Source organism: Megalobrama amblycephala, linkage group LG9, assembly GCF_018812025.1.
Source record: "Megalobrama amblycephala isolate DHTTF-2021 linkage group LG9, ASM1881202v1, whole genome shotgun sequence".
In the NCBI taxonomy this organism is placed as follows: domain Eukaryota; kingdom Metazoa; phylum Chordata; class Actinopteri; order Cypriniformes; family Xenocyprididae; genus Megalobrama; species Megalobrama amblycephala.
The window spans coordinates 15,472,590-15,498,440 of record NC_063052.1 but is presented as its reverse complement, the minus strand read 5'-3'; the positions used below and the strand labels follow the sequence as shown (position 1 = coordinate 15,498,440).

Below are 25,851 nucleotides of genomic sequence, written 5' to 3'. Positions count from 1 at the left end.
CCAAGGCCTCTCTCCCATCTGGCAACTGGCGATCAGCTCATCGGGCTTCTTCAGGTGGGTCGTTCGCTGGAGAGGTATGTGGAGGAGTTCGTTGAGCTTGCTTTCTTGTCTGACTGGCCTGAAGCATGTTTAATCTCCCTGTTTCTGGATGGACTGGACGACAACACTATCCGTTTTGATGAACCTGATTATCGTTTCTCCTTAAGTGAAACAATCAATTTTATTTTGTGGTTAAATGGCTCCAAATTCTTCGTGGATGAGGTTCAGGATAAGTGTATGTCTCCAGTCCATCCAGAAACACGGTTGGCCGGGCCAGTCAGTCAATCACCGTCTTCCTCCGCATACCCCTCCAGCAAACTTCCTTCCTGCCCCACGTGGAACCCTCATTCCTCTACTGGGCCCAGTAAGCGGAGAAGGAGGAAGAAAGCGGCTCCAGTCTCTCCAGAGCCCGTTCCAGTGTCTCCAGAGCCCGCTCCAGTATCTCCAGAGCCCGCTCCAATATCTCCAGAGCCCGCTCCAGTATCTCCAGAGCCCGCTCCAGTATCTCCAGAGCCCGCTCCAGTATCTCCAGAGCCCGCTCCAGTATCTCCAGAGCCCGCTCCAGTATCTCCAGAGCCTGCTCCAACCCTGTGTGAGCCACCTAGTGAGGTGGCCTGGCTTATAGACTTTTGGACAGAGCCAAGTTCTCCAGTCTCCGCCGAGCCAAGTTCTCCAGTCTCCGCCGAGCCAAGCTCTCCAGTCTCCGCCGAGCAAGCCGCTCCAGTCTCCGCCGAGCAAGCCGCTCCAGTCTCCGCCGAGCAAGCCGCTCCAGTCTCCGCCGAGCAAGCCGCTCCAGTCTCCGCCGAGCAAGCCGCTCCAGTCTCCGCCGAGCCAAGTGCTCCAGTCTCCGCCGAGCAAGCCGCTCCAGTCTCCGCCGAGCAAGCCGCTCCAGTCTCCGCCGAGCAAGCCGCTCCAGTCTCCGCCGAGAGCCGCTCCAGTCTCCGCCGAGCAAGCCGCTCCAGTCTCCGCCGAGCAAGCCGCTCCAGTCTCCGCCGAGCAAGCCGCTCCAGTCTCCGCCGAGCCTGCCGCTCCAACCCTCTCCGAGCCTGCCGCTCCAACCCTCTCCGAGCCTGCCGCTCCAGCCGCCGCCGCCGAGCCTGCCGCTCCAGCCGCCGCCGCCGAGCCTGCCGCTCCAGCCGCCGCCGCCGAGCCTGCCGCTCCAGCCGCCGCCGCCGAGCCTGCCGCTCCAGCCGCCGCCGCCGGCCTGCCGCTCCAGCCGCCGCCGCCGAGCCTGCCGTCCAGCCGCCGCCGCCGAGCCTGCCCTCCAGCCGCCGCCGCCGAGCCTGCCGCTCCAGCGCCGCCGCCGAGCCTGCCGCTCCAGCCGCCGCCGCCGGCCCTCGCTCCAGCCGCCGCCGAGGCCTCAGCTCCAGCCGCCGCCGAGCCCTCAGCTCCAGCCTCTGCCGAGCCAGCCGCTCCCATTATGAACTTTGTAAAGACTGTTCTCCTCCCTGCCTCCCTCTCCCGCCTCCTCCCATTTATGTATACACTGAACCTTCACCTTAGCCCCCTCGCCCAGATTCCACCTCGGACCTCTGGGCATTACTCACCCCGGTCACCTCCCTCTGCTCCACCGTTTCCATCAGGCCACTAGTCTCACCATTCCATCCTGCCTCCGCTCAACCTTGGTCCCTCGTCTGCCTGCCTTCCCCTCTGGACTGCACTCCTCCGTCTCCGCTCCGTCCCTCCGTCCCTCAGTTCCAGTTGGCCTCCTCACTCCCCCGGTGTTCACTTTGTTGTCTGCCAGCCTTCGGTTCCGCCATCACCCGCCAGTCCTTCAGCGACGCCTGGCTCAACGCCTCGAAGGCTTCGGCTCCTGACCCGCCATGGCTGCCCGCTGCACCTGACCCGCCATGGCTGCCCGCTGCACCTGACCCGCCATGTATGCCCGCTGCATGTCTGCCCGCTGCACCTGACCCGCCATGGCTGCCCGCTGCACCTGACCCGCCATGGCTGCTTAGCCCCTGACCGCCATGGCTGCCTTCAGCCCCTGACCCGCCATGGCTGCCTTCAGCCCCTGACCCGCCATGGCTGCCTTAGCCCTGACCCGCCATGGCTGCCTTCAGCCCCTACCCGCCATGGCTGCCTTCAGCCCCTGACCCGCCATGGCTGCCTTCAGCCCCTGACCCGCCATGGCTGCCTTCAGCCCCTGACCCGCCTGGCTGCCTTCAGCCCCTGACCCGCCATGGCTGCTTCAGCCCCTGACCCGCCATGGCTGCCTTCAGCCCCTGACCCGCCATGGCTGAACCTGCCCTGGAGACCTCCACTAGTTTGCTCCTCCCCCTGCACTTGAGGTTAGGGCGCCCGCCCCTCCCGTTGTTTCATACGGCGCGAGGACCTACCGGGAGGGGGGGATGACCCTTGTTTCCCTGGATACATCCTCCTGTTTCCACACCTTATTCCTAAAAAATGGTGAAATTCTATTTTATTTTTCTATGTTATTGTGAAATCCGCTGTTTACAGTATTTTCTTATGTATGGAGTTATAAAACGAGAAATCCAAAATCCCCTCTGTAAAAACCTTTGATTTTAATATGTAAAATAAATGAAAATAAATTCATCCAATGTTCAGATTTTTCTGTATGCAAATTGCATGCAAATGTATGCAAATTAGTGCATGTTTAATTAGATAATGCCTCAATTGCATATTTAAACAACATTTCAGAAAACTTGTAATACATTAAAAAACAAGTCAGTTAAAAAAAAAAAAAAAATCCCCTCCACAGTCATCACTTTTGGCCACTGCTGTATTTCATTGAAATAATAATAATATAGGCCTAGCAAATTAGTAAAAACTGCTTTTTACCTTTATAATATTCCTGTAACATAAAACCCTAAAATACATAACTGATAAGAAACATTTACATGAAAAAACACCAAATTTGAGGGAATTCTGGGGAATTCTGCATATCAATTTATGGTTAAGATGACTTTTTTAACTTTCAAAAACTGAATATTTAACAGTATTTTACTGTATTTTTTAGTAGCAATTTTGAGTATGAGGACATTTACCTGTTGCTTTTCCACTGATTAGATGCACACAGAGTCCAAAATTAACACTTGCAAGTTTCAAATAAGTTTAAAAATGTATTAAATTTAAATGTAACCAGTTGGAACTAAAGTCAAGTCAAGTCAAATTTATTTATATAGGGCTTTTTACAATTGGTAATTGTTTCAAAGCAGCTTTACATATTAGGAGCACAGAAAAAAGAGAAGTGGTTAAAAATAAGCTGTACAAGCAAGCGTGGTAATATGTAACATGGTGCTACATTAAGCCAATGTCGGCTGACTCCCAGGGGTGGAAAAAACCCCCTAGGAGAAAAACCCAGCGTGCTAACACTGGGAAAAAAGTCCTAGGAGGGAAAAAACCCCTTGGAAGATATATATAATATATGTAAATGGATAATGCAAGAGCAAAGAGATGTGTTTTTAGTCTAGATTTAAACTGACAGAGTGTGTCTGCTTCCTGAACAATGCTAGGAAGATTGTTCCAGAGTTTAGGTGCTAAATAGGAAAAGGATCTGCCGCCTTCAGTTGATTTTGATATTCTGGGTATTATCAGTTGGCCTGAATTCTGAGATCGCAATAGACGTGAAGGACTATAATGCACCAAGAGCTCGCTTAGATATTGGGGAGCTAAACCATTTAGAGCTTTATAAGTAAGTAGCAAGATTTTAAAATCTATACGATGTTTAATAGGGAGCCAATGTAATGTTGACAGAACTGGGCTAATATGGTCATACTTTCTGGTTCTAGTAAGAACTCTAGCTGCCGCATTTTGGACCAACTGTAGTCTGTTTAAAAGCCGAGCAGAACAACCACCCAAGTAGAGCGTTACAGTAATCTAGTCTTGTCATCCAGTTTTTAATGTCAGCTATGCATTCTGTTAGTTTTGTGAATTTGTAGGTTTATGGTTGCACATTGTAGGTTTAAAAGATTAATGGTTTAAATTGCGATGCAATAATGATATTATGACCTTCACCTTCTCCTCTGACAACTTTACCTCAGTGGAAACTTCATCTCTAGAGGTTTTTCCTCTTTCCCAGTCCACGTCTCTGTAGCGTGCCGGTTCTGTGGAGGAACGGGAAATGTGTGTTGACCTCAGGGAGGGAGACAGATGAAGAATAGTTCCAGATTCTTTGTAAACACTCTTATGAGGAGCAGCTCCTCCCGTGGCCTGGAGAGATAAGAGAGCGACAGCAGCGAGAACAGCCTTGATCAGAGAGATTACGAGCTCTGAACCCAAACATTCAGCTCAGAGATCATACATCAGCGAGCACCTGGGATGAAGATACACACGCAGCACACTGTACAAGCATGTTTTGGGCGGATGTTTTATTGCTGCAGTGAAGATGGGAATCCTATAAGCTGTCATTTGTCAGCTTGCATTTCACAACGATTACAGACTATAAAGGTAATGAGAAATAAATCCCCTTGGCTGAAATAGTAGCCAGATAAGTCCGGTTTTAAAAGAAGGGAAATTCATGGAGAACGGCAGCAGTGCTGAACATGAAGATAAATAAAATCTGCTATTGGAAATGAAGGGCTTTTGAAGTTGTTTGGGTGGCACATTTGCTTCCTTCTCACTTCATAAACATTTATGCCATGCTACTGATTACTGGATGTGTCTGTAACAATCTCAAAATTATTTGTATCTGTATTTGGATGAAACTGGAAGTGGGCGGGGCTTTAACTGTACATTTAAAAAATGACTTGATAAGACTGCTTTAAACCGTTTAAGACCATTTTAAATCAAATGCATTGGCTTTCTTATTCTTCTTCCGCTCAGGGAGTCTATGGCAGCCCAACCGCTTGTGGGAAAGTTATGAAATTTGGCACATTGGTAGAGGACAGTCCCAACATTAACTACAGCAAATTTGGTGTCTCTAGCTCAAACTCTGTAGCGCCACCACTTGTTCAAAGTTTCACTCTCATGTTTATTCTAATAACTTTTGAACCATAAGGGTTAGAAACAAAATTATTGTTTCCTCTGATTCCTTGGCTCAATACGATTCGTGCTAGTCCGTCATTTTCCTTCATGAAACTTTTCCCACCAAATTTTCCCGCCAAAATAATAACGCGCAAACTAATTTGAAGAAAAGCATGCCAAATCGGATGCAAGGCTATATCTCTGCAACGCTTTAGCATATTCTGACCAAACTTGGTACATGTTATTACAAGCATGACCTGAGGCTACGTGGTGTGTTCCAGCACAGCGCCACCTACTGGTCCAGAGATAGCAAAAATGGCTATGTTTGCTTATAACTTCCGAACGATTTCGCTGGTCTTGTTAGATTTAAGGCAGCATGCCGAGTTGAATGATATCCAATTTTACCATGTCGGCCATTTGCTGTATTCTTTTTAAACTCATTAGCGTATCATTACGAAACTCAGTATAGGTCATCAGCACAATGCGCTAAGATGTTCTGAGACAGGAGCCCGAGAAGGTTATGGTTTGTGCAACGCTGTGATTTAGCATTAAAACAACGTTCGCGAATATCTTCTAAACCGTTAATCCGATCGAGACGAAACCACAGTAGGAAATTTGGAAACATAGATCGTTGGCCATACATTAAAGCTCAAATGCCAAAATTTTGATAGCAAGAGGCAAAAAATTGCAAAGTCATTTTTTATGTACTCATATATACATGTATGTAACTCCTAAACAAAATGAGATATTTTTCTCCCCAGAGGACCCTTGTGTAAGGAGTTATGTCAGGACAACCTCAAATTAACCCTTAAATGCATGACTGTTTCGCCAGTCATTCTTACATATTCGGGTCTTTATCGACCCAGAACTATATCTAACATGGAAGGATCTCTACCTGTCGCGATAATATAAAACTCCTCTGATATTAGAGTAACAATTACAGAAGAATAAAATAAATCGTATTTTGTTACCTTTTGGAGCTTGAAATGGCTCATTCTGAGCAGATGTTTATTGCCATCATCACTGTCCTCGTCAGAGCTCATTTCCCAGTAAATTCAGCAAATAATGGGCTAGTTTTATGTTTCTGGTCACGAATATCAGCCCATTTGCGATCTCAAACGTATTCTCAAAACTATTTCATTTTCAACATCTTCAAAATAAATATTTCTATCACTAACAGCTTCACCAGATCAATCCAGTAACAGTTACAGTCATATTTGATTGCGTTCAGTACTTGCTCTGCAGTAAATCGCTGAGCCATTTCATGTTTTTCTTATTATTTCGTTTTCTGTCTAAATGAGTCGTCACTTCAGCATTGTGTATCAGACATTGCCACCTTGTGGAATAAAGGTGAATCGCACTTATTCCGTCATCTAAGATTCAATTATTGTTGTGCAGAAAAATATATGTACACTCATACACACCTCGGGTCGTTTGCGACCCTATACAATTTTTACAAAAAATGAATACAAAAATAGGCATTCTTTTATAATTTTATGATTTTTTCTTGTTATATTCTTTATAATGAGTTGATTGAGGAATACCAAGAAGGTTGATGTCTAACTTTAAAAAATGAACGAGGAGGAGGGTAGTGAATGACGTCCCGGGTCACTAAAGACCCGAGGTATGCATTTAAGGGTTAAGAGGAAGTTAAAAGAAAATATTCAGTGCTTGGAAATTGCTAAAACAACCTATACTATACACAGGCCTAAATATGCAAGCAAATGATAAAGAATGAATACATTCTTGAATGAATGAGTTATAAATGAGTTTGTACTGTAGTTAAAGTTTGCAACTGCATATGATTTTTTCTGGCAAACTTTAGTTTAGGGTCCAATTCTCACTATTAACTACTACTTTTGCTTCACTAAACTCCTAATTACTGCTTGTTAATAGTTAGTAAGGTAGTTAGATTTAGGTATTGGGTAAGATTATGGGATGTAGAATATGGTCATGCATTATTAAGGCATTAATGTGTGCTTAATATGTAATATGCATGCTAATAAATTGTGAAAAATGGACCCTAACAACTAAATTTACAGTTTTTTTTAACTGAAACTAAACTTTTAGCACAAACTTTTTATGATTTTTTTCAACAAAACAGGACTTAATTTCTCTTTAGTCATGCTGCTTCCCTAGTAAATGTATCTTTATCTAAGAATGTTTAGATATTTAATGATATTTAATTTTTTTTGCTGTTTTTTGCCATGCATATGACAAAACATTTCAGCTTGGATTGTTTTATGAATGTCACAATGGGTTGCAAGCTCAGCAGAGAGGCTTTTGTTGAAGAATGAAAGGCAAATGAAATCTAAACAAGGTGGAACATGCTAATGAAAATGAAATTGCCACAAAGAAAACAAGATGTCTGACATGATTCCACTAATAAAACACTGTAATGCCAATAACAATGCTGCAGTTGGCAATGCAATCGTTTGCACATCTGCACACTATAATCAAGACTATAAACATCGATGTGCTGTACAGCGTTTGATTGACAGGTACAAGAGCGCACATTCACTAAACTTGACATGAACTTTCCCATCAGTGAGGAAGACAGAGGGTTGCTTTGACATACCTAGACCTCTGCTGGTTTTGCCCAAGAGATCCGGCCTGAGACGAGCCTGTCATTCATGACATCATCCCGGTCGGCATGTGCCACGCCGAGCTGTTTAAAGAACCAATCAAACCGTCTGTCCTATAGAATTAGACTGAGGTGCGAGAAAGCAGACTAAACATGTCTTTCTCTTCTCTTTTGGACATGTCACGAGTGCTATTTTCCCTCCTCTTTTATTCCTGTCTTTTCTTTTATTCTTTTTGCAGGCCAAATCGTTTCTTTGTGAGAAAGCCACTTGTGCATGTTTGATCGTCACTGGATTTGTGAAGGAAGATGGTTGCGTATTCACCACAGAACATTCAAAATGTGCACCAGCCATTGAAACGCCACATTCAATTGGACGTGTTGAGCTCGCCGGGCTTGATATGCTATCAAATGAGATGTCGAGAGGCTTTAGTGTGACACATTTCAATGAGGCTGTTTTCCCCCTTGGGAAGCCAATGAACTGAGAGGCCTCGGTTATGGATGGGATGAACTGGTCCATTGAAGACGGAAGAATGCGGCTGTGTGACATATTAGTGCTTGGTAATTATCCAGTGAAATGGATGAATAAGTCCGCTGGCATCAGTTCAGCTCCGTCATCGACTGAGAAGCCCCCTGTGAGTAAATGTTTTGCCAGACTCTATCCTCAGGAGAGCAGTTGAGACAATGAGGAACTTGTCACGTTCAGATCGCCATTGTTATCTTTGGCGTTTTGTGCACCGGCTTCTTTATGCCGTCGTGCTGGAGTTGTCTGCAAGCTATGGAATTATTATTTTTTTACTGTAAGAATTGCTACAGTTGCAATTTTTTATTATAAAGCACGTATTTGTTTTCTTGAACACACATGACCTTCAGCATTTAAAGCATCTTCAGTGTGCAAAAAAGCTTAAAGAACAATCTCAGCTAACAGGGAATGTTCTGGCTTATGAATAAACTCTCTTCCAGTAATGTTAATAGAAGAAAGTTATTTGACTTTTTTGACTTTAGTTAGTGTGTAATGTTGCTGTTTGAGCATAAACAACATCTGTGAAGTTACAACGCTCAAAGTTCAATGCAAAGAGAGATATTTTCTTTAACAGAAATCACCTTTTAAGGACTACAAAAAACGGCTGGTAGGGACTACAACGAGCTTCTTCCTGGGTTTGTGACATCACAAACCCTAAAATTTACATAAATCCCGCCCCTGAGAACACACAACAAAGGGGGCGGGGCCATGTTGGGCTGCTTTAGAGAGAAGAGGAAGAGTTGTTGTAGTAGAGTGTTGTTTATTTTACACCGGACTGCTTCACTAACTTAACGCTGGATTTGCACAAAAGATGAACATGACGGCACATGCTAGTGGATGAGCTGAATCAGAAAAGTCCTAAAAGTTGTAACTTCTTCCTGAGTCTCTCCATCAGTGTCGACTCCGGTTTGAACAATGTAAGGCTGAACACGTCGTCATTTTGGCTGCGTGAGATTCTCCAGCTTTGTTGTTGTTGAGCTGTTAAAGCTCCGCCCTCTTCTGGAAAGGGGGCGGGAGCAGCAGCTCATTTGCATTTAAAGGGACACACACAAAAACGGCTTGTTTTTTTTTTTCCTGAAATGTTTTGTAGCTTGTTCATCTAACGTTTTATAAATGTAACTACTTGTTTCTAAGAACATTCAAAAGTAACACTTTCTATGAAGACCATGCTTATAATGATTTATAGGCCCATATATACTTATTTATTTTAGTATTTCTATTCTATAAATATATTTATAAAGCCTCATTAAGACCTATACTGCATTGTAAGAACAGTTATAGATACAGATATTATTTTTATAATTACTTATAAGCCATGCATTTGCTTAGATTGGTTCATTATTTTATTACAGGAATTATTGTTCATTAGTTACATTTACAATTAAGCAACTTAAAATGTATAATGAGCACATCTTCATGATTTCTTAACATTTGATTTAGGAAAATATGTTTTCACTTCACTTAAAGCCATCAATGATGCACTTATAGAGATTAGTAACTATTATTACTCACAAGTATTTATAAGAACACAACACAACTATTAACAATATATTTACTAATTTGACAAATAAGTGTGAAATTGTAACTATAATATAATAACATTATAGCAATGCAGGCTGCATCTTTATAAATACATTAATGGAACCATACGACTGACTAGTTAATACTTATAAATCAGTGTATAATAGATTATGAACATTAAAAAAAGCAAATGCATGACTTATAATTAATTATATAAATGTAACCATAACTGCTCTTATAATGTGTATAGGTCTTAATAAGTCTTTATAAATATGTTTATAAAATAGTAATTCATGCTAATAAATAAGTATAAATGGAGCTATAATTCATTATAAGCATGGTCTTCATAGAAAGTGTTACCGATCCCATAATGTTTGAAGAATGTTAAAATGGAACGTTCCCTTAACGTTCGTAGACACATTCTGGAGACTCCAGATTCTTATATTACATCTTGTTTTTTTTTTGTTTTTTTTTTTTTTTTTTTTTTTTTTTGTTAAGGTCGTTCATCTAACGTTTTTTTAAATGTTACTACTTGTTTCAGAACTTTGAGAGAACATTCAAAAGTAACATTGTTTGAAGAATGATAAAATGGAACGTTCCCTTAACATTCGTACAACCAAGAAAAAACGTTTTTAAAAAAAATAACGTTTTCATAACTTAATGAGAACTTTTTTAGAACATCATCTTCTGTTATCTGGGATATTATATATTTCGTGGTCTGTGATGAAGATGTTGGGAGTCTAAGCAGTTAAAACCGGCAGCATGAATAAGATGTTTGTTTTCTCGCAGCATGTTCTATGTTTACATTCCAGCCCAGACTTTGGTGTGTAGATTACACAAATCAATTATGACGGTGTAAATATGCACGGTTTGTGCATTTCCCCGAAAACTTGAGTAAACGCCAAATCACAGAGTGTTCATCATGTTGGTCTTTGAAGTTCTGACCTGCTACACTGTAAACATGATATAGAGACTCTGATTCAGTGGGAAACTAAAGAGTCTCTATATAAAGAGTCGCTTGTCTTCTAAATCTGTGGTTTTCAACAGGCTTTACTTCAGGATTCATTGATATTGCCATAGACTCAACAATTACTAAATTATTATTTAATTATTATAATTATTACTAAGTATTAAAATAATTAACTAAGGATGGACATTATTTTTTTGGATATTATTATTATTTATTATGCACGTTTTCTCCTCCCTTTATTTATTTAAACTTATATATATATATATATATGTATATATATATATATATATATATATATATATATATATATATATATATATATATATATATATATATATATATATACAGTTGCAAGAAAAAGTATGTAAACCATTTGCAGAATCTGTGAAAATGTGAATAATTTTCATAAAATAAGAGGGATCATACAAAATGCATGTTATTTTTTTGTTTAGTACTGTCCTGAGTAAGATATTTTACATAAAAGATGTTTACATTTAGTTCACAAGACAAAACAATTGCTGAATTTATTAAAATAACCCCATTCATAAGTATGTGAACCATTGATTCTTTCATCATATTTATTTCATTTAGCCTTGTTTTTCTCTGCTGTCTGTGACTTGCAGATCATTTTTGGGTCTCAACCCACCAGAAAAAAAATTGTGTCTAAATTTACTATATTTGATCATTTTCAGCAGTTATCATCTAATCCAACATTCACGTATTTTGCTGCTTATATGGTACTGAGACAGACGCCTATAGTTTAGATACGGGGGTGTGGCGTCAGGTTTCAGAGAAATGTTTACTCATGCTTTTAAGTTAAGACGGCTCAGGGTTATTCTGGGCTCGTTATCTTGGAGCGCCTACATGTGAGTTAGAAACCGCGAGGAGGAGGAGGAGGAGGAGGCTGTTATGAGTATTACTGAGTCATTGTCTCATAGTCAGTTTACTAAGAATCGTTCAGTCTTTATCTGCCAGCTAGGTTGCCATAGTAGGGGGTGAGGGACTTTAATTGGAACTTGACCTTTGACCTCCTGTCTCCAAGCACAGTACCCTGCCAACTGTTGGGTTGCTGTTTGAGAACAGCTCTTTGTTTGTATCTCACAATAGCTGGTTGGATTCTGAGTGGGGAAAACTGGTCCAAGATCAGTATAAATAGAACTCCTGCTCCACTGTCGTGTCTGATGATGATGATGATGATGATGATGATGATGATGCATCTCCTCTATCAGGCCGGAGCTGGATTTCAGGTTTGTTTTTATGAAGCAGGAGGAGATGCTGAGGCTCGTGTTTCTGATAGAAGCAGAGTTGCGCAATGTCACATTCCATGTGCTGATTTATGCTGTTCTGGAGACAATTAAAAAAGAGTTTACTGATGTTCATCTATCTATCTATCTATCTATCTATCTATCTATCTATCTATCTATCTATCTATCTATCTATCTATCTATCTATCTATCTATCTATCTATCTATCTATCTATCTATCTATCTATCTATCTATCTATCTATCGTTCTATCGTTCTATCTATCGCTCTATCGCTCTATCGTTCTACCTATCATTCCATCGTTCTATCTATTGTTCATTTTATCGTTCTATCTATCTATCTATCTATCTATCTATCTATCTATCTATCTATCTATCTATCTATCTATCTATCTATCTATCTATCGTTCTATTGTTCTATCTATCGCTCTATCGTTCTATCTATCATTCTATCGTTATATCTATTGTTCATTTTATTGTTCTATCTATCTTTCGTTCTATCTATCGCTCTATCGTTCTACCTATCATTCCATCGTTCTATCTATTGTTCATTTTATCTATCTATCTATCTATCTATCTATCTATCTATCTATCTATCTATCTATCTATCTATCTATCTATCTATCTATCTATCTATCTATCGTTCTATCTATCGTTCTATCATTCTGTTGTTCTGTCCATCCATCCATCCATCCATCTATCTATCTATCTATCTATCTATCTATCTATCTATCTATCTATCTATCTATCTATCTATCTATCTATCTATCTATCTATCTATCTATCTATCTATCGTTCTATCGTTCTATCGTTCTATCTATTGTTCATTTTATCTATCTATCTATCTATCGTTCTATCGTTCTATCTGTTGTTCTATCATTCTGTTGTTCTGTCCATCCATCCATCCATCCTTCGTTCGTTCTGTCCATCCATCCATCATCTACAGTATCTATCTATCTATCTATCTATCGCTCTATCGTTCTATCTATCATTCCATCGTTCTATCTATTGTTCATTTTATCGTTCTATCTATCTATCTATCTATCTATCTATCTATCTATCTATCTATCTATCTATCTATCTATCTATCTATCTATCTATCTATCGTTCTATCGTTCTATCTGTTGTTCTATCATTCTGTTGTTCTGTCCATCCATCCATCCATCGTTCGTTCTGTCCATCTATCTATCTATCTATCTATCTATCTATCTATCTATCTATCTATCTATCTATCTATCTATCTATCTATCTATCTATCTATCTATCTATCTATCTATCTATCTATCTATCATCTATCATCCATCATCTACAGTATCTATCTATCTATCTATCTATCTATCTATCTATCTATCTATCTATCTATCTATCTATCTATCGTTCATTTTATCATTCTATCGTTCTATCTATTGTATCTATCTTCATTTTATCGTTCATTTTATCTATCTATCTATCTATCTATCTATCTATCTTCTATCGTTCTATCGTTCTATCTTATCTATCTATCTATCTATCTATCTATCTATCTATCTATCTATCTATCTATCTATCTATCTATCTATCTATCTATCGTTCTATCGTTCTATCTATCGCTCTATCGCTCTATCGTTCGTTCGTTCTATCGTTCTACCTATCATTCCATCGTTCTATCTATTGTTCATTTTATCGTTCTATCTATCTATCTATCTATCTATCTATCTATCTATCTATCTATCTATCTATCTATCTATCTATCTATCTATCGTTCTATCGTTCTATCGTTCTATTGTTCTATCTATCGCTCTATCGTTCTATCTATCATTCTATCGTTATATCTATTGTTCATTTTATTGTTCTATCTATCTTTCGTTCTATCTATCGCTCTATCGTTCTACCTATCATTCCATCGTTCTATCTATTGTTCATTTTATCGTTCTATCTATCTATCTATCTATCTATCTATCTATCTATCTATCTATCTATCTATCTATCTATCTATCTATCTATCTATCTATCTATCTATCTATCTATCTATCGTTCTATCATTCTGTTGTTCTGTCCATCCATCCATCTATCTATCTATCTATCTATCTATCTATCTATCTATCTATCTATCTATCTATCTATCTATCTATCTATCTTGTTCTGTTCTATCTATCCTATCTATCATTCTATCGTTATATCTATTGTTCATTTTATTGTTCTATCTATCTTTCGTTCTATCTATCTATCTATCTATCTATCTATTGTTCTATCTATCTATCTATCTATCTATCTATCTATCTATCTATCTATCTATCTTCTATCGTTCTATCGTTCTATCTATTCTGTTGTTTGTTCATTTTATCTATCTATCTATCTATCTATCTATCTATCTATCTATCTATCTATCTATCTATCTATCTATCTATCTATCTATCTATCTATCTATCTATCTATCTATCTATCGTTCTATCGTTCTATCTGTTGTTCTATCATTCTGTTGTTCTGTCCATCCATCCATCCATCCTTCGTTCGTTCTGTCCATCCATCCATCATCTACAGTATCTATCTATCTATCTATCTATCGCTCTATCGTTCTATCTATCATTCCATCGTTCTATCTATTGTTCATTTTATCGTTCTATCTATCGTTCTATCTATCTATCTATCTATCTATCTATCTATCTATCTATCTATCTATCTATCTATCTATCTATCTATCTATCTATCTATCGTTCTATCGTTCTATCTGTTGTTCTATCATTCTGTTGTTCTGTCCATCCATCCATCCATCGTTCGTTCTGTCCATCCATCCATCATCTATCTATCTATCTATCTATCTATCTATCTATCTATCTATCTATCTATCTATCTATCTATCTATCTATCTATCGTTCATTTTATCATTCTATCGTTCTATCTATTGTTCATTTTATCGTTCTATTTTTCTATCTATCTATCTATCTATCTATCTATCATCTATCTATCTATCTATCTATCTATCTATCTATCTATCTATCTATCTATCTATCTCTCTATCTCTCTATCGTTCTATCGTTCTATCTGTTGTTCTATCATTCTGTTGTTCTGTCCATCCATCCATCCATCCTTCGTTCGTTCTGTCCATCCATCCATCATCTACAGTATCTATCTATCTATCTATCTATCTATCTATCTATCTATCTATCTATCTATCTATCTATCTATCTATCTATCTATCTATCTATCTATCGTTCATTTTATCATTCCATCGTTCTATCTATTGTTCATTTTATCGTTCTATCATCTATCTTCTATCTATCTATCTATCTATCTATCTATCTATCGTTCATTTTATCATTCTATCGTTCTATCTATTGTTCATTTTATCGTTCTATTTTTCTATCTATCTATCTATCTATCTATCGTTCATTTTATCGTTCTATCGTTCTATCGATCATCTATCTATCGTTCTATTGTTCTATAGTTCTATCTATCTGTCTGTCTGTCTGTCATCCATCCATCATTTATTTTTACTGGATTTTTCAATTAGTTTTTATGAAAACCTGACTTCTATAAAACACAAAATAAACGTTTTGAAAAATGCTGCTTTTTCTCAATACAATACCAGTGGATGATATCAAGTTATAAAAATTCACCATATAAAAAAAACAAAAAAAACAATTCATGTTACCTATTCTCTGAAAATACTTTGACAGCATTGATCATCATTTACTTTTATTTATAGGCAAAGTACAGCAAGGACATTCTGCTAAACATCTCTTTCTGTGCCTCATGGAGAAAAGAAAGTTGTATGGATTACTATGGAAAACATGAGAATGCATACAGTAAATGATGACAATTTCGTGTGATCTCTCCCTTTAATGCAGTCAAATATAGTGTAAAAGCTGATCAGCTGTGTGTGTACGTTACTGAAGGTTGAGTGTACGGGAGGCAGGGCTACTACACAAACACAGGGTCAGAAGGCTTGTAAAACGATCCTCAAGCACTAAGAACATCCTCTTTGCTGGGGTCCCGCTACGCTTCACTTTCCTTTTCTCTCTCTCTCTCTCTCACACCCACACACACACACACACACACACACATACACGCACACATTCCTCTACAGTCACTGCGAGGGGCCGGCGCAGAGCATGCTAGAAGCCCAGAGCAAAGTCATTCAGTCGCACGGTCACACACAGAGGAAACATAGAGAGAGAGAGCGCCAGGGGAGGTCTGACAACACTCCAGACTACATCTTCATGGACGCTGTCTTGCTTTCTTCATAACTGCTCAGCTGTGTTTCACATGCAGTTTCTCAAGGCTTCAGTTCTTCCCCAGAAGACCAAGTAGATATTAGTGTTTTGTGAGCAGGTGACAGGATTGATAATGACCTCCAGGCAACGGTCCAGTCCGGACGTGATCACGTCGTCCCAACATCTCTGCTCGCACTGATTCCACCTGACTAAAGGAACCGACTGAACCCTTGAACGAACTTTGATATTTGCGACCTCCTCCAGCTCCAGCCATGTGGTTTGTGTGGCGCTGCGCGTCCCTGGCGGCGCTGCTGGTGGTGGCAGACTGTGGTGGAGCTGAGCAAAGAAGAGCAGCAGAAGAAGGACTCAGAAGCTCCACGCCGAAAGCCACCGGCAACAGCAGCAGTGGTCGGAAATATCACCGGATCCAACACGGACAGTGCAGCTACACTTTTATCCTTCCGGAGGGCGATGGAGGAGCTTGTCGAGAGTTTAAAGCGGGCACGACGTACAATGCCAACACACTTCAGCGGGACGCACCTCAACCTGAAGCCGACCTCTCCAACCAGAAGATCCAGCAGCTGGAGCACGTCATGGAGAACTACACGCAATGGTTGCAAAAGGTGAGTTCTGCGAGGTTGTGCAATGGATGATCGCATAATTATTGCAATTATCATAGTTTTGTGAGCTGAGAGGAGTCAGTAGAGCAGCGGAGAGGAAAGATTACGGTGCTTTTAAAGTCTGAACTGAAGTGCAAAGCTTGGTGTGTGAAAACTAGGACTTGGATGTGCAAAACTGAGTCTAAAGCTATGGAAGCTTGTTTCTGCTAAGAAATATAAAAAATAAAAGGGTAATTGTGACTTTTTATCTCTCATTTTATCTCTTATCTTTCATTTTTTCTCAGAATTGTGAGTTTTAAAGTCCGAAGTCTGAGATATAAAGTCAGAATTGAGTGATATTAAGTCCCAATTGCAAGATACAAAGTCAGAATTACGAAATATAAAGTCCGAATTGCGAGATATAAAGTCTGAATTGCGAGATATAAAGTCCGAATTGAGTGATATCAAGTCCGAATTGCAACATACAAAGTCAGAATTACGATATATAAAGTCAGAATTGCGAGATATAAAGTCTGAATTGCGAGATATAAAGTCAGAATTACGAAATATAAAGTCCAAATTACGAAATATAATGTCCGAATTACAAAATATAAAGTCCGAATTGCAAGATATAAGGTCAGAATTACGAGTTATAAAGTCCGAATTGCGAGTTATAAAGTCAGAATTACGAAATATAAAGTCCAAATTACGAAATATAAAGTCCAAATTACGAAATATAAAGTCCGAATTACGAAATATAAAGTCCGAATTGCAAGATATAAGGTCAGAATTACGAGTTATAAAGTCCGAATTGCGAGTTATAAAGTCAGAATTACGAAATATAAAGTCTGAATTGCAAGTTATAAAGTCAGAATGCGAGATATAAAGTCAGAATTGAGTGATATCAAGTCCGAATTGCGAGATATAAAGTCCGAATTACGAAATATAAAGTCCGAATTACGAAATATAAAGTCTGAATTGCGAGTTATAAAGTCTGAATTGCAAGATATAAGGTCAGAATTACGAGTTATAAAGTCAGAATTGCGAGATATAAAGTCTGAATTGTGAGATATAAAGTCAGAATTGCGTGATATAAAGTCTGAATTGTGAGATATAAAGTCAGAATTGCGAGATATAAAGTCAGAATTGCGTGATATCAAGTCCGAATTGCGAGATATAAAGTCCAAATTACGAAATATAAAGTCCGAATTACGAAATATAAAGTCCGAATTGCGAGATATAAAGTCTGAATTGCGAGTAATAAAGCTCGAATTGCAAGATATAAAGTCCGAATTACGAAATATAAAGTCTGAATTGCGAGATATAAAGTCTGAATTGCGAGTAATAAAGCTCGAATTGCAAGATATAAAGTCCGAATTACGAAATATAAAGTCTGAATTGCGAGATATAAAGTCTGAATTGCGGGTAATAAAGCTCGAATTGCAAGATATAAAGTCCGAATTACGAAATATAAAGTCCGAATTACGAAATATAAAGTCTGAATTCTGAAATATAAAGTCCGAATTGTGAGATATAAAGTCCGAATTACGAAATATAAAGTCCAAATTGCGAGATATAAAGTCTGAATTGCGAGTAATAAAGCTCGAATTGCAAGATATAAAGTCCGAATTACGAAATATAAAGTCCGAATTGCGAAATATAAAGTCCGAATTGCGAAATATAAAGTCTGAATTATGAGATATAAAGTCTGAATTGCGAGATATAAAGTCCGAATTGCGAAATATAAAGTCCGAATTGTGAGTTATAAAGTCTCAATTTCTAGTTATAAAGTCAGAATTGCGAAATATAAAGTCTGAATTACGAGATATAAAGTCCGAATTGCGAAATATAAAGTCTGAATTACGAAATATAAAGTCCAAATTGCGAGATATAAAGTCTGAATTGCGAGTAATAAAGCTCGAATTGCAAGATATAAAGTCTGAATTACGAAATATAAAGTCTGAATTGTGAGTTATAAAGTCTGAATTCTGAAATATAAAGTCCGAATTGTGAGATATAAAGTCTGAATTGCAAGATATAAAGTCTGAATTGCGAAATATAAAGTCCAAATTGCGAGATGTAGTCTGAATTGCGAGTAATAAAGCTCGAATTGCAAGATATAAAGTCTGAATTACGAAATATAAAGTCTGAATTGTGAGTTATAAAGTCCGAATTACGAAATATAAAGTCCAAATTGCGAGATATAAAGTCCGAATTGCGAAATATAAAGTCCAAATTGCGAGATATAAAGTCTGAATTGCGAGATATAAAGTCCGAATTACGAAATATAAAGTCCAAATTGCGAGATATAAAGTCTGAATTGCGAGATATAAAGTCCGAATTGCGAAATATAAAGTCCAAATTGCGAGATATAAAGTCTGAATTGCGAGATATAAAGTCCGAATTGCGAAATATAAAGTCCGAATTGTGAGTTATAAAGTCTCAATTTCTAGTTATAAAGTCTGAATTGCAAGATATAAAGTCTGAATTACGAAATATAAAGTCCAAATTGCGAGATATAAAGTCTGAATTGCGAAATATAAAGTCCAAATTGCGAGATATAAAGTCTGAATTGCGAGATATAAAGTCCGAATTACGAAATATAAAGTCCAAATTGCGAGATATAAAGTCTGAATTGCGAGATATAAAGTCCGAATTGCGAAATATAAAGTCCAAATTGCGAGATATAAAGTCTGAATTGCGAGATATAAAGTCCGAATTGCGAAATATAAAGTCCAAATTGCGAGATATAAAGTCTGAATTGCGAGATATAAAGTCCGAATTGCGAAATATAAAGTCCGAATTGTGAGTTATAAAGTCTCAATTTCTAGTTATAAAGTCAGAATTGCGAAATATAAAGTGTGACTTTATAACTCTTAGTGGCAGAAACAAGCTTCCATATAAAGCAGCTATGAGACAATAAAGTTTTAAAGGCATAGTATCTATCTATCTATCTATCTATCTATCTATCTATCTATCTGTCTGTCGTTCTATCGTTCTATCTATAGTTCTGTCTATCGTTCTATCATTCTATCTATCATTTTATCATTCTATCTGTCCCTCTATCTGTGAAAGAAAGACTTGTATGTACATGTCAGAAGTGTTTACGAGTCTAAAGCCGACAGGGATCAGTGCTGTTCCTGACGCTGAGCACTTCGGCTGTTCGATTGTCGTCTAAAATTGTTTAGACAACAGTGAAACTTCTCAGATGTTTTTTTTTTTTTTTTCTCAACTGTGTTCTTGGCTGATGTTCAGATGTCAGATTGTAAGGACGTGTTTTATGGTCACTGCACTGCGAGTTTTGCAACAAGGCAGAGAATGAGCTTTACAATAACAGACCTGTCTTATTAAAAGCATTACGCTGGCCACTTTAGCTGTCAGAAACCTGATTTACATCAACACCGATCGCTCTGTTCAGCCGCTGTCTGCTCACGCCGCACGACGTCAGCGCCTGGCAGGGGTGTCTCGCTCGGCCAGCGTCTGGCTGATTTCGCAGATGTTCAGGTGGACTCCACACGTTGTGCTGATGGCGGATTGTCAGTCACCCAGATGGTAGTCGAGCGCGCTGTCTCTTTAATGACAGGAAGTCAGACAGACCCCCGGGAGTGCTTGAAGGAAGAGCGAGGAGGATCTGCCCGTCTATTATGGGCTAAACTTTAACTGTCCTGGCAGAGATAACAGCACGGCTTTAATGGTTTCTAAAAGCATCGGCTTGTTCCCTGTGCAACACTCTGCAGTATATGACTGAGAGTTTGCTTTTCATAACCTTTAAGCAAAGTTGATGGGAATTAATGGGATCGCAGACAAAAATATATGTACATGAAGTAAATGACTTGATTAAAACTTAATAATAATATTTATTAAATGGCCAAAAATCTGATATGTTATGAAATGTATTCAAATAAATATTTAAATGATTAAAACACAAAAAGTATTTAAAAAATATTTGTTTTATTAGTGATTTCAGACATTTTTTTTTTTTTTTAAGTATAGTGTAATTTGTTTAGATAGCTGCATGCATTTGTGTAGTAATTGAAATGCTCCTGTATAATAGAAAAAATGCTTATGATAATTAACATGAGTGCATTATTTCACTATTTATAATTGTAGTTCAATTATAAAGGGTTTACTGTAGCGGTCAGTCAACAAATAGTTCATGATAATTGCTTCTAAAACAGAAACACCTACAGAAACAACCAAAAGTTTCTTTGCATGGCAAACTAATCTAACATCGACTTTGTCAGTTTCATTAGACAAACAATAAAATTATTTATTTTTACACAAGTATAATGCATGCTACATGCAAACTGATTGGTCTCATAGTGTAACCTGTTTTTGCTCTGTTCATTTTTGTTGAATTGACGTGATGACTCTGTTATGTAAGGATAGAATGGGTGGCCTGGTCCTTTTTTAAAAAAGCAGAAGTCATGGCTGCAACATGAACGGATCCCTAATTGATCAAAATCATTCCTTCCAAACGCTCAAATCCCTCGTGCTTTTCTCAGCATTTCCATTCTCTTCTTCATTTCGCAGCGCCGTCCAACTTAATTACACTGATGGATATAAAACAGCTACAGATTAGTATTTGCAGACACTTGCATGATCCCTTTACAAAATCTCTTTTGGCTGCATTTTAGACAGAGTGGGCTGAAATAATATTATGGTGCAATGGTTAAAAACAAAAGCACGAAAGAAAGAAAAATAAAAAGCCTTTTTACCATGCTATCAGAAGACGTACAACGTTTTTAGTATGTCAGAGTTCATAAAAAAGCAGTTTGGCAGTGCATGCGGTCTGAATTCTACACCGGTGAGTAACGGGCTTATCATAAAATATAGCGAAAGGAGTATAAGCTATAGTTTCCTCCTCACTGATATACTTTATGCAGGAAAAAACATACCTGCACGGTCGATGATAATAGATCACGTCTTGTTCGGTAGCTCTACTTAACGTTTGAAAATGCAACAGCACAAGAGAAGCTTGTTTTAGTGGATTCAGGCTAATTGTGCTGGAGGAACATGAGGATGCAGTTAACATATTTCATCGGACAGAAGATGAAGTGTCCTGCGCTGGTCTATCTGTCTTAATCAAGTGAGCCGTGACTGCGGAGTAACTCTTAATACCGCTCGAGCCGCAGGCTGATGAAAGACTGCAGATAGTGACTGAGGTGCGGAGGGGTCTGTGTGGGGTCGGTGTAAGGAATTCTGCTGGGACGGAGGAAGAGAGTATCCCGATAACATTCTTGTCCAGTCAAAGGTGGCTTCTGTTTGTCCAGGGATTATCCCAGAAGCAGGCACGGTCCGAAGAGGGAGACTGTTGATCTTTTATCATTTGTTACAGGAAACTGGCCTCTTGTGGACGTAGAGCTAATCTCAAATGCTTAAACTATCAGCTGTTTAATGAAGGGATGCTTTTAAATTTGAGAGAAAGGTATTATTCAGTTCCTTGGATATCTAATCACTCACTCAACCTCATGTCATTCAAATCCCGTTTGACTTTCCTTCAAAGTGAAACGAGTCCAACTTTGTTTTGAAAGAAAATAATACTTGTATTCAGCAAAGATGCATTAAATTGTTCAGTAAAGATATTTATAATTACTTATGAACTTCATTGTAGTCTTGATTTCACAATATTCCTCATTTAAATAATTCATATGCAGAAAAAAAGGGGTGGGGCCTGTTTGAGTTAGTTCGTAGTGTGTTGAAACTGGCGGTTATGGTAAGGGGCGGGGCATTTCCCAAACGCCAATCACAGCACACTGCCAATCAGAGCACAATGTGCTTTTCAGAAGGAGGGGCTTCATAGAGACAGGAACTGTGCTTCCATTACAGATTTGTGCAAAACTTTTGCAATATTTTTGAAATATCGATTAAAAAACGTGGCGCAGTTTCCATTAAACGATGTTATGTAGGTTTTCGTATATCCCAACCATTCCACTAGCCATTATTTGTAATCAAAGGAGACGTAGCAATGTTATCCAAGCATTTATGGCAAGGAAAGCCCTTCATACTTGGGAACGACCACGTATGAGGTGTTTCTGGGTGTTTCTCCTCCTATCTGCTTAATAAATTCACATTTCAATTCAATTCACATTTATTTGTATAACGCTTTTCACGATACATATCGTTTCAAAGCAGCTTTACAGAGAATGCATGTCAACGTTACAATTTAGAGAATGCATTTAGCAAATAATGTAATAATTTAGGCAATTAGTTTACAATCACTGTTAGCAGTTTAACTGAAGGTAGAAGCAATGAAGCAATGAATTACATATTAACAATAATTAGGATATATAGAAATTTGGGAATGTGCATGTTGATCCAGATGATTGCATCTTCTGAAGTCCTCGCTCGATAAATTCAAATTGTAGGATTTCTTTGTTGTTTAGAATCCAGTAGTCCTGTAATACTTTTGTCTTTTATGAGTTTAATGAAGAAATTTCATCTTCTGTCCAAACATACCGCGTCCTCTTTACATACGGCAAGTGATGTAAAAAACTGTTTCCATTGCAGTTTTGCAGAATATTCCTTTTTTCGAATTGCCTGAAAATCCACCACATGCAAGCGAACTTTTATGGGAGTTTTTGCAAAATTGACGTGTTTCCAGTGGGCGTATTTTCAATTTGCTACTGACAGACTGGGAAGAGAGGAGCTTCAACAATGAAGAATATGAGGAAAATAATCAACATTCAAGCATTAAAAATCAAGTTCTAGTAGACTTAAAGGGCATAATATTCATTTTGTCAGTAGGGCTCGAGGTCCATTTTGAGCAAAGCTCAAGCTCCGTGTCACATGTGGGAGTCGTCAGGGGACTGGAAGTGATGGATCTTCACACCCCGCGTTCAAAGAGAACTTTTTCCGAGCTCATGTTTCTGAGGATTGTGCGTCGTGCCAAGCAGCACTTTAGATTTAAAAGCACACATTCGAACCCTGGCCCTGTGAAATTCAGCATTGTTCTGCTCGACCCTATTTGTACATCAGTGACTAGAGTAAGACGGAAAGGTTAATCCCGACGCTCAAGAGGGTTTCCTTCACTGATGGTATTCATGAAGACCGGACCCTCGCTCGGCCACACAGCACGTCTATGAAGCCAAAGCTGGGCTGAGCTATTTTAAGGGTGACTTCCTTTGTATCAGAGTTTGTTTTGCTGATAGAAGCTGCCAAAAGCAACAAGCTGGATGAAGCAGAGTGAACGTTCACTTAACTGACTAAAAAGCTCTTCCTTCCTGTTTTATAGCTTTTACACGCAGCAGTGCCACGTTTATCCGAGCACCACAGAGAGACGTCATTTTTTCAAAGTCTTAATGTTGTTTTTGGGCTCTACTAGATTGAATGTTGATTATTTTCCTCATATTCTCCATTGTTGCAGCTCCTCTCTTCCCAGTCTGTCAGTAACGCTCTGTCTCTATGAAGCCCCTCCTTCTGAAAAGCACGATGTGCTCTGATTGGTCGGCTGGAGCAGTGTGTTGTGATTGGTGTTTGGGAAATGTCATAACCGCCAGTTTCACACTACTAACTAACTCAACCAGGCCCCAGCAAAACATAATTGAGTCCGTCTTGATGTTCCATGCTACTTATTTGAAGCAATTTTCTGTATCTCATCTGGTTCGTTATTCTAACTCTGCCATGTCCGCTTGATAAAGGGCAGAGAAACCTCCTGAAATCTATACCCCAAAACTCAAATACGCCATTTTTAAACTCTCTCCCACCTCATAGTAAGCAGCTTAATGTATTTATGAGCTCAGATTTCCATCTGTGACTTTAATGAATCATCCACTGGTGCAGCTCGCTTTAGGATTAATGTGAATTTAATTGTCATTTTATTTACGTTAGGTGTTTTGGGCTTTTGGTTCTCCATGTTTTCGCAGGGGGGAAAAATGCCTCGGGCTAAAAGTTAATGTGCTGAATGAAAATGAGAATATTTTGTTATATCTTTTGGCTTTGGGTTGCCCTGGAGTATTTCTTTGGAAAATGGTGTTACTGTTGGCATTAAAAATATCCCTTTAATTTTTTATTAAAATATGGTAACTTATGTTCAAATTGTTCTGGACCAGAAATCGACATGGACATTTTTCAAATCTGAGCCTTTTCATTTCTTAATCTATGTGGGATTTTCTTATTTTTATTACATTTGCTTGTTAAAGTTTCTTTTAACATAACATTTTGCAATGCAATTGATTTTTCCATATTTCAGGATTTTTGCTTTGGCTCCTCATCCAGTTTTAGAAATGCAATTCAACCGTTTGAATAATTGAAAATGTTCTTAATACAGCATAAACATACCTGTGATCCTCAAAGCAGATGATAATATCCCTGACTAAATACACATTTCTATTTCCTCCTCGCGTTCATTACAAACAGAACCTTCTGACACTAATAAACCCAAGAGAAAAGTCTTCATCTGTCTTTGTTAGAATAAATACATCACGTTAAATACGTTTAAATACATCAGCTTTTCCATGAAATCAAATCAAAGCATCAAAAGTGCTCTGAATGACTCTTGGGCCGAACTGCAAAATTGTTGAATAAAGAGAGGCAGATAAGTAACGAGCAATAATGTTTCCCTCCCTGTGGGAAACCGAAGAGGAGCGAGTCGGGAAAGAACGGGAAATCAAAAGTGTGTGTGCGTAATTGTGTGGATTAGAGTATTTGGATGAGTTATATTTTCTCTTATCATTCTCACATTATGGTTTTTGTAACACTTGTGCTGTATCCGAGCCACAGGTCTTGCTTCTCCCTGCCAGATCTCGGGGAGTAGTTTGTTTTATCAGGTTTTTTCCACTGATATTGTTAATGTTCTGCACAATGGGGCTAAAGCGCACATGAAGTTATCTGACGCCAATCGTGCATTATGATCTCCATTAAAACGATATATTGGTCTGTTAGCTTAACCTTGGTGACGGTGCAAGATAGTTGCAGGGAACTTGTTTTCAAAACTTCACCAAAAAATGGAAAATCTGTCATTTTTTGCACTGTAAAAAAATTCAACTTAAAATCTTCAGTTCAGTTCAGAAGTTGCTTTAAATTAAGTTTAATCAAATTGGCTGTTCAAGTCATTTCAACTCATTATTTTTAAATCTTGCATAGTTGAAACCTGAATGATGAGTTACAAACACGTTGTCATGACTTATTGATCATATCATTTTTTCCATTTAAAACGTTTTTTTTCATGCCCATGGGAAAATAGACTTTGAAACAGAAGTGACTTGTTTGCTGTATTCCAAGCTTTCTGAAATCAT

The 25,851-nt window shown here is 38.5% G+C and overlaps 1 protein-coding gene across 1 annotated transcript in view; it reads left to right on the top strand.

Annotated features, from left to right (window-relative positions):
• The first annotated feature begins 15,786 nt into the window (after positions 1 to 15,786).
• Positions 15,787 to 25,851, top strand: part of angpt1 (angiopoietin 1) — a 97,277-nt gene continuing 87,212 nt past the window's right edge. The window contains exon 1 of the mRNA XM_048201811.1: positions 15,787 to 16,639. Within this exon, the coding sequence (XP_048057768.1) occupies positions 16,289 to 16,639 (351 nt within the window). The 5' untranslated portion in view covers positions 15,787 to 16,288. The remainder of the gene's footprint in view (positions 16,640 to 25,851) is intronic.